The 9,727-nt window shown below is 37.2% G+C and overlaps 1 protein-coding gene across 1 annotated transcript in view; it reads left to right on the top strand.

Moving 5' to 3' along the window:
* The first annotated feature begins 8,463 nt into the window (after positions 1 to 8,463).
* LOC144615214 (uncharacterized) overlaps positions 8,464 to 9,727 on the top strand; it is a 104,373-nt gene continuing 103,109 nt past the window's right edge. The window contains exon 1 of the mRNA XM_081794733.1: positions 8,464 to 8,482. Coding sequence (XP_081650859.1) covers positions 8,464 to 8,482 — 19 coding nt within the window. The remainder of the gene's footprint in view (positions 8,483 to 9,727) is intronic.

The following is a 9,727-nucleotide window of genomic DNA, read 5'->3' as shown; positions in this document are numbered from 1 at the left end:
TGATATTATGCCATTATTATATATAATGGTATATCAGAACGAACTATGATAATCTGGGGAAGCCTAAAGGAGCAGATAGAGCTTGAACTGGTTGCTGGACTGGGGAGAGAATTTAGATGTATATTCTAGATGAGGAGACTAGCCTGCCCAAACAAAACATGTGAGAATGACTTAGATGTCTATGAGGAATAAAGTAGAAAGATGTGGGATAGATTTGGGAATGCACAAAATCTGAATGATAAAATACCTACTTTATAACATTGCAAATTATAATATGGCTGAGTTTGTCTTTCCCCAAATACATAATGGAATTACTAACTACCTTATAGCTATCATATTTTTAGGTGTCTATTTCTAGGCAGAAAAGTTTTACCTGAATACAAAGGCAGTGTCAGCAAATTTTGTACCTAGGAAGTACAGTCATCACAGTCAGAAGTTATAAATCCATATTCCAAAGTGCTAAATTCAGATTGATTATATACTATTAGAGAATAAATACGGGTTTTTCCTAGACAGAATACATAACTACTTAAAGTGATAGGAAGGATAGTTAACCTCTAAAAAAAAAGCTCTGTAGGATCTTTCACAGCATCAGAAATTACTATCATTAAGACATTCTCTTGTATTACCTATCTTAGGCCACTATTAAAGTATTGTTATTAAATAAGAAGGAAACTGACATGGAGGGGGAAGCAAAGCTCTCTCTTCTGTTAACAATTATTATTGTTAAATTATTAAAAAATTATTAAAAAATATTAAAATTTTTTAAATAAATTATTTAAAAAATTATTTTAAAAATAACAATTCTAGGTTGATGGGGGGTGGGAGGGAGGGGAGGGTGGGTGATGGGTATTGAAGAGGGCATCTTTTGGGATGAGCACTGGGTGTTGTATGGAAACCAATTTGACAATAAATTTCATATATTAAAAACAATAACAATTCTATCAGCAGATTAATTAGCTGTTACTTGTGTATACCAAGGTTCTCAGATCTAAGTACAAGAGAATCAGTATAAGACAAATTAAGTTTAATAAAGGAACGGGAAAGAGGTAGATTTGAGGTGGCAGTGACTAGGGGCAGCAGAGAGATCCCTGGACACATACCGAAAGGATGTAAGAAACTTGAGAGGCAAAGATAGATGGACAGAAGGAGACAGATAGCAAGGCTTAATTTCTACTACGAGTTTGCCCTATAAGTGATCTATTTTGTAGGTATAAAATGAGAGTTAGATGTGTATGTACCTCAAGAGAATATTTAAGGTGAATGCTTAAAAAAATGCTAGGTATCTATATTAGTTTTTTGAATCATAGTTTAAGCTAATTGTTTAGAATTTGCATCTAAACTGAAAGTATTTTCTCTTGATAGAGGTTAATGAACTTGCAAAGGCCTTAAACAAAGTCACCAATGAAAAAGTTGTTGTTGATGATATAAAACCTATACTGAAAGGCTTGGGGATTTATTTGCCAGAGGAAGAATTGCAGGAGATGCTTACATCCATTTCTCTTGATAGTAAGTATTTCTTTTCTGAGTCATTTATTACATATCACACTTGTGTTTACTTTCACTCATAAACCCACAGAGCTGATTGATTAGGAATCAAATGCAGTGAGTTCAACAACATTAGATTTTCCCTATTAGGCTTGGGTGAGAATTTGCTTTGGATTATTCTCATATTGAATTATCCTAGGGATGTTGGATATCCTAGGGATGTTGAATTATCCTAGGGATCCTGTCTTCATCCCATTGCTTTGCCTCCTGAGGTTTGAATCATACGTTTTTATTGGACAGGAGCTGTGCAGCTCTCTCAAGCCCCTGAAATGCAGGGCCAAGCCTTAGTGTGGTGACACACACTTACCAGTTTGGTTTCCCCACAGTCCTCAAAGGGCTACAGTGGTGTTTTTGGAATCCTGCCAGTGGGAGGTTTAACTTACATGCAAAGCAAAGGGGTACTTTTCTTCTTCTTCAGTTCCAAATACATGGCCAATAAAAAACAAAAGATGCACACTTCCTTTACTAATATATCTTTGCTTATAAGTATATATATAGTCTCCATTAGGTATTTCGGTTGGGGTTTGGTTTATGGTACTTGTAGGGAATATCTTCTTCCTTCGTAACATAGATAGTGGTAGTAGGACTTGTAATGCTGAAAAATTCAGAGAATGTCACATACCAAAAAACACTGGTCCCAAGTGGTTAAAATATATGTAAAATTCATAAAACACTCATTGGCTCTACAACAAAAAAGACTGCAAGAGTTATCATAATCATGTTCCTTTTTATAGTCTGAGGTGTGTTTAGCAGAATCAGAGTTAGAAAACAGGACTAACTTGGTTCTGAAGATTTGGTAAGCATGCATATCTTTTGAGCTCATCCCTTTGTATCTTTGGGTTAAAGACCATTCATTTCTTGATGTTTCATTTTCAGATGAGGGGAAAGTGAACTTAAAAGATTTCCTGACTCAGTTAATGAAAATGCCATATTTTACAAAAGTTCAAAGTAAGTGAGAATTTTTTAACAATAAAAATTTTGAGTGGAAACCTTTAGTTTTGATTATATGCATTTGTGCAGTTTTCTAATGCTGAAGCACATCATGTATATAACAAATGTACTCTGGATGATGAATCAGTAAGGGATCCTAGTCCTGACCTTTTCTTGACTTAAATTTTATGAACTTATAGTATTTTTCCATCACTCAAAAGGGATTAACTAAGTGTTAATAGCTGAATGAATAAGGAAACCATAAAAAGGATGAGATCATGCCATTGGAGACAACATAGATGGACCTAGAGGGTATTATGCTAAGTGGAATAAATCAGACAGAGAAAGATGAATGCCATATGATTCAAATTATAAGTGGAATCTAAAAAAAGCCAAACAGGGGCACCTAGCTGGCTTAGTTGGTGGAGCATGTGACTCTTGATCTCAAGCTTTTAAGTTCAAGACCCAAATTGGGGGGGCGCCTGGGTGGCTCAGTCGGTTAAGCGTCCGACTTCGGCTCAGGTCATGATCTCACGGTCCGTGGGTTCGAGCCCCGCGTCGGGCTCTGTGCTGACAGCTCAGAGCCTGGAGCCTGTTTCAGATTCTGTGTCTCCCTCTTTCTCTGACCCTCCCCTGTTCATGCTCTCTCTCTGTCTCAAAAATAAATAAATGTTAAAAAAAAAAAAAAAGACCCAAATTGGGTGTAGAGTTCACTTAAAAATACAAAGAAGAATTATAAATAAATAAATAAATAAATAAAGCCAAACAAACAACAAATAAATAAATAAGCAAATAGCAGAATCAGACCTATAAATACAGAAACAACTTCGTGGTTGCCAGAAGGGAGGGTCTTGAGGGTTGGACAAAAAGGGTGAAGGTGAGAGGGAGATACAGGCCTCCAGTTATGAAATGAATAAGTCACAGGAATAAAAGGCACAGCATAAAGAATACAGTCAATGATATTGTAATAGTGATGTAATGGGACAGATGGTGGTTACCCTTGTGGTGAACAGAGCGTAACGTATAAACTTGTCAAATTACTAAGTTGTATACCTGGAACTAATGTAACATTGTGTGTCAGCTATACTAAAAAAAAAAAAAAAAAAATCAATGTTACCTTTTCTTTTTTTATCCTATTATATGTTCATAAAAATGGGATTTTATCATGAGAAGATTAACTATTGAAACATGTAGGAATATGTTGAAACATACAAGCTTCCTCCATATTTTGTAAGAGGTATTCTTCTCATTATTCCACTGCCTTAGCCATGAGGCATTGAATGTAATCTGGTTTTAATGTGTTCATTTAATTGACATCTCCAACTGTGAGATATCTGTGATATCTGTGGAACTTCTGGGTCTCCTTGGAGCCTTTGTTCTTGAGATTAATTGAAATGGCTTAATTTCCTCTAAATTTTAATTCCCGAGATTGAAACTGAACAAAATTCAGAAGGCCTAATTTAGGTAGCTACAAAAATGAAATTATTCCCTAGATTGTAGGTGTTTAGGATGTAACCAAAATGGTATGTTTTTTCAACTGACAAAATATTTTGTCCTTAATCTCTGGTTTTCTGAATGGGATCTATAAAACTCTCCTAGGTATGTTGTTTATAAGCAAATCTCTTACAGGATTAATGTTTATGATATGATAGTGTTTATCATAATACATTTAAAATTTGTTTTCTTACTTGAACAATTGAACCATGATACTTTCAGAAATGAATGTTACCTTTTTTTTGGTATTGATAGCAGTGCTGATCCTTCCATTATTTGGGGGACTTTTTGTATGTATGTGTTGGATATATCCAAGTATCCATTGAATGAAAAAAATTAAGAATAGTCACATCAAACTATGGCTGGTTATCTAATTTTTGGCAAGAGAATTGCTAGAATTACTTTTATGCTTAGTTATCCTAGCTTTAATGGAATTCCCAGCCTCTGATATGCCAGAGATGAGTATAAGCGGATGTCCTGAGATTCCTTTATATGTAATCATTCCTCAATCTCAAATTAAATATTTACAATGCCCTGTTTAGCCTAGCGCCTAAACGTTCTATGAAATCAGATAGCCTGCACTTCACACTTGGCTTTACATTTAATAACTGTGTATGCTTAGACAGACTAGCCTCTCTAAGGCTAGGTTTCCTTATCTGTTAAATAAGGGAAATATTGGTAACAACCTCACAGAATCTTTGTATTAAAATGGGATGGTGGAGGGGTGCCTGGGTGGCTCAGTCAGTTAAGCATCCGACTTCAGCTCAGGTCATGATCTCGCGGTCTGTGGGTTCAAGCCCCGCCTAGCGCTCTGTGCTGACAGCTCAGGGCCTGGAGCCTGCTTTAGATTCTGCGTCTCCTTCTTTCTCAGCCCCTCCCCCACTCTCACTCTGTCTCTGTCTCTCTCAAAAGTAAATAAACATTCTAAAATTTTTTTTAAGTGATAAAATGGGATGGTGTGTATAAAGCACTTAGCATAGTGCTTAGCAAGCACTAAGCTGAATACTTAATAAGTGGTAGAAGTAGCAGTAGTAGTACTACTAGTAGTAATTATTGTCACTCAGGACCCACTGAATATTACATATTTTTTAACTTCGTATATTGCATATTTTTTTGAATATAGAAAAAGAAGGCCCCTTGAAAACTTTGGCCGCCATTAGGAAAAATGAGGTCACTCCTGATGATCTAGACTCCATGATGAAAAATATAGGAGTTCCATTATCCCAAGATGCGATTCAAAGATCCCTGAAGAATGTGGCTATCACGGGTGAGCATTTAACATTTCTAGGTATCCTTTATCTTAGCTGACATGCATGTGTTTGAACTTTTCAAGAATCCTTAAAGGGTTTATCCACTTCATGGATTATCCGAGCTCTTTTCTACCAACTACCCACTTGGGTTCTACTTATTTTAAGTAGCATCATACAGAGGAGGATCTATACGGTAGGAGGGTATGTGTCTGAATGATACGCATGAGTCTGTCTTTTTGATGGAATCTACAAAATATCAAACGTTTTTCAGTATAGCAATTACAGTTGCCAATCTCTGTTCATATTCCTTGTTCTCTGACATGCATTTTTTCTTTCAGAAGATGGGAAAGTGAATTTAGAAGGGTTCATTGGCAATTTAGTCAATTCAGGATTTTCATTTCTACCTGAAAGTAAGAATTTTCAGTTGAATGGAGATAGCTAATGATATGTAGGTTATAGATCTCTTGGGAAAACCCTAGCTAGATTTTGAGATGGTCTTAAACTGATTTACCACTGGCATAATTGTCTAGTATGTTTACTCCACACATGTCAAATGTGTATGTAGCACATGAGAACATGCCCTTTAGAGAGCTCTAGTTACCTCTTCTGCCTAGTCTGAGACCAGAGTCTTAACTGCAGTTATCTTTCCACTGAGGACCTTGTGAAGAAAAAAATCACATTAATTAAAATGACTAAACCAGCACTTAGAATTACACTGTTTGCAAGTTACTCTACTTTAACTCAAGTGTAATTGTGTGAGACATATTAAAATGATAAATAGTGGGTTCCTGATATTGATTTACAATAATTCTTCTTTAAGAAATGAGTGAAAATCTTTGTTACTGTTAGGAAAATTTTTCTTCAGGTTTGTTTTTTTTCTTTTGTTATTTCTTTTTTTTCTCTCTCTTTTTTTTTTTAACGTTTATTTATTTTTGAGACAGAGAGAGACAGAGCATGAACGGGGGAGGATCAGAGAGAGAGGGAGACACAGAATCTGAAACAGGCTCCAGGCTCTGAGCGGTCAGCACAGAGCCCGATGCGGGGCTCGAGCTCACAGACCGCGAGATCATGACCTGAGCTGAAGTCAGCCGCTTAACCGACTGAGCCACCCAGGCGCCCCATCTTTTGTTATTTCAACGTTGTTTTCTTTGGTTATTTCTTTGTATGGGCTCCATGTTTTTGCCCCTAGTTTCTCTTTATACACTAATTCAAAGTTTAATTTTAGCACAATGTTTGTCAATTATAATGTTAAGGACCCTTTTCTTCTTTGGGTTTGCATAGTATTTCTGTAACCTTAGGCCTCTGAATTCTCTGATAAGCTGCCCTTTCTTGCCACGATGGTGCTGAAAAGGAAGGAATGATTTACATTTTGCACGTGTAAGTGAGAAGAATATCTCTGACACCAAGCCAAAATTATACACACATTCAAACCACTTCATATCGTCCATTTTTAAGTGCCCTCTATGGTTGCAGAAATTCAAGGTTTACTTCTTTGACCATGTCCACCTACTTTTGGATAAGCACATATATGTAGCTTTGATAAGCAAAAAAATATTTATGAAGAGATGTTTTGTAGAGATGCCTGGGATCCAGACCTGAGCTGAGATCAAGAGTCGGATGCTTAATTGATTGAGCCACTCTGGCGTCCCTAGAAATGCCTTTTTTGAGACAACTTCCTAATAGTATATATCAACTGCTTTTGGGAACTGGTGTTAAAAATGGCCATATCAAGGGGCGCCTGGGTGGCGCAGTCGGTTGAGCGTCCGACTTCAGCCAGGTCACGATCTCGCGGTCCGTGAGTTCGAGCCCCACGTCAGGCTCTGGGCTGATGGCTCGGAGCCTGGAGCCTGTTTCCGATTCTGTGTCTCCCTCTCTCTCTGCCCCTCCCCCGTTCATGCTCTGTCTCACTCTGTCCCAAAAATAAATAAAAAACGTTGAAAAAAAAAAAATTAAAAAAAAAATGGCCATATCAAGAGTGTCACTATATCTTCAGAAGATGTTGCCCATTAGATTATTTAGTGATGAAAAGTGTCTTGAAATTTAGATGATTGATTGATTTTTTAGAGAGAGACAGGGCAGGTGTGCTCACCAGCAGGGGAGGGGCTGAGGGAGAGGGAGAAAGAATCTTAAGTAGGCTCCATCGTGAAGCCTGATGTGGCTCTCCATCCCACAATTTACCATGAGATCCTGAGCTGAGCTGAAATCAAGAGCTGGATGCTTAACTGACTGAGACACCCAGGCACTCCTTGAAATTTAATATCAGAAAAAAAAAAAATCTCTCTTCCAAAGACCAGTGTGCTTCTTTGTGTAGGTAATAACCCGAGTTCCCCTTTATGCCTTAGCTTCCAAAAAGTTTCAGATCTAAACTTAATATTTAAGCACTATTAACCATGTTGGCCTTGTTTGTTATTTACTACCTTTTTCTCATGTGTTTTTGATGCTCACATTTCTAATTATGATTGTTATATTTTCTATTTCTCCATGAAATTTTGTCAGTTCTGTTATATACTTTTTAGACTCTCTAATTTTGCTCATCTGCATTTATGATTGTTATATCTTCCTGATGAATTGGCTGGCAGAGAATACCGAATGTATCATTTTGGAAGAGAAATCACTTTTTCCTCTGAGTACAAGCTGAAAATTGATTCCCCATTCTATGGCTACATGACTCCTTATTTACCACATTTTTTTAATGTTTATTTATTTTTTTGAGACAGAGAGAGACAGAGCATGAATGGGGGAGGGTCAGAGAGACAGGGAGACACAGAATCCGAAGCGTGCTCCAGGCTCTGAGCTGTCAGCACAGAGCCCGACACAGGGCTCGAACTTACAGACTGTGAGATCATGGCCTGAGCCGAAGTCGGACCCTCAACCGACTGAGCCACCCAGGTGCCCCTACCACAGTTTACATAGTGGCTCCTAACTGTTCCCTCAACATCAGCCAGTAACACTTCTTGTCTAATATCATATGGGCTGTACTGGGTTAAATGTTCCTGTGCTTATAGCCATATTCTCACATGTTTCTATTTCTGATAGAAGAACTGAAAGTGTGCATCTGAATACATGTCAAAAGACTCTTCTTTTCACACTGAAATGGAATATAGCGATGTGAAGATAATAGGAAGTATTTTTCTGAAATTGAAAATTATTAGCATTTCCCATTCTCGTAGCTTTTACCGCTTCTATTTTTCTCCTAGGAAGTAAGGTTGATGACAGCAACTTAGACACTTTTCTAGGAAACATGAAGATGGAGATGTCAGGTAAAGAATTTTGTAAGATTCTGAAGCACCTGTCAGTTGAAGGTGACATTTACATAGACATCGTTCACATGGTTCTATGTTGTGAGAAGTCTTTTTATTAATGTAAACTTCTTAGATATAAAATTCTTATAGAAAGAACCATAGAAAATGATAAAAAAATAATAAAAAATTACCTTAAGTGTTATGCTTTAGGCTCTCTTCCTTGAGAATAAATTTTATGGTTTCCAAAAGTTCCATTTGGGAGGTGTGGAAGAAAGATGGAAATGTATTTGTTTTGTTAGTACTTTAGATCCAAACTTACGTTTCTAGGAATACTTTGGCAACCTTTCCTCTGTATCACTGATTCAAAAAGCATCATTAAGATCCCACAATATTCTTTTTATTATTTAAAAAAAATGTTAATGTTTTCTATTTTTGAGAGACAGAGAGACAGAGCATGAACAGGGAAGGAGCAGAAAGAGAGGGAGACACAGAATCCAAAGCAGGCTCCAGGCTCTGAGCTGTCAGCACCGAGCCCGACGAAGGGCTCGAACTTTGGGAGCAGGGTAGCACCCTAAACTGCCACCGTTACCATGTATACCCAGTCCAATCCACCAAGAAAGGCCTGGCACACAACATTCTGTTCTTTAAACTTTTTTTTTTCAATTTTTCCTCCTTTCTCCTTTTAAAATGCTATTCTGCACTTTGAAAACAGAATCAAGACATGATGAAGAATCAGCTTCTGAAGAAAAGGATTACTATAGAATAAATACAGCTGTATTACACTGCTATTAAATAGCTCAATGCAGGAAAAAATTTACAAGATACAAGTTTGTTTGTGTTTTTTACAATATTAAAAGGCAGGAGTTTCAACTTTATAAATCTAAGAACATTTTATGCATAGGGTAACGTGCATTACTGTTATTTAAGGAAACACTGACAAATCCTTTAACTTGCAAATCTGATTAAAAAATATCAAAATGTTGAAAGTTGTGGAACAACCTACCCATTAAGCAATTTATCTACTATTTTTATATGATTACAAAATGTGAGGGGCACCTGCGTGGCTCAGCCGGTTTAGTGTCTGACTTCAGCTCAGTTCATGACCTGGCGGTCGGTGAGTTTGAGCCCCGCTTCGGGCTCTGTGCTGACAGCTCAGAGCCTGGAGCCTGCTTCAGATTCTGTGTCTCCCTCTCTCTCTGCCCCTCCCCCTCTCACGCTCTGTCTCTCTGTCTCTCAAAAATGAATAAATGTTAAAAAAAATCA

Source organism: Panthera onca (assembly GCF_046562875.1).
Source record: "Panthera onca isolate mPanOnc1 chromosome E1 unlocalized genomic scaffold, mPanOnc1 haplotype 2 h2.Chr16_ul_11, whole genome shotgun sequence".
Taxonomy (NCBI): domain Eukaryota; kingdom Metazoa; phylum Chordata; class Mammalia; order Carnivora; family Felidae; genus Panthera; species Panthera onca.
This window is presented reverse-complemented; position numbering and strand designations above follow the sequence as displayed.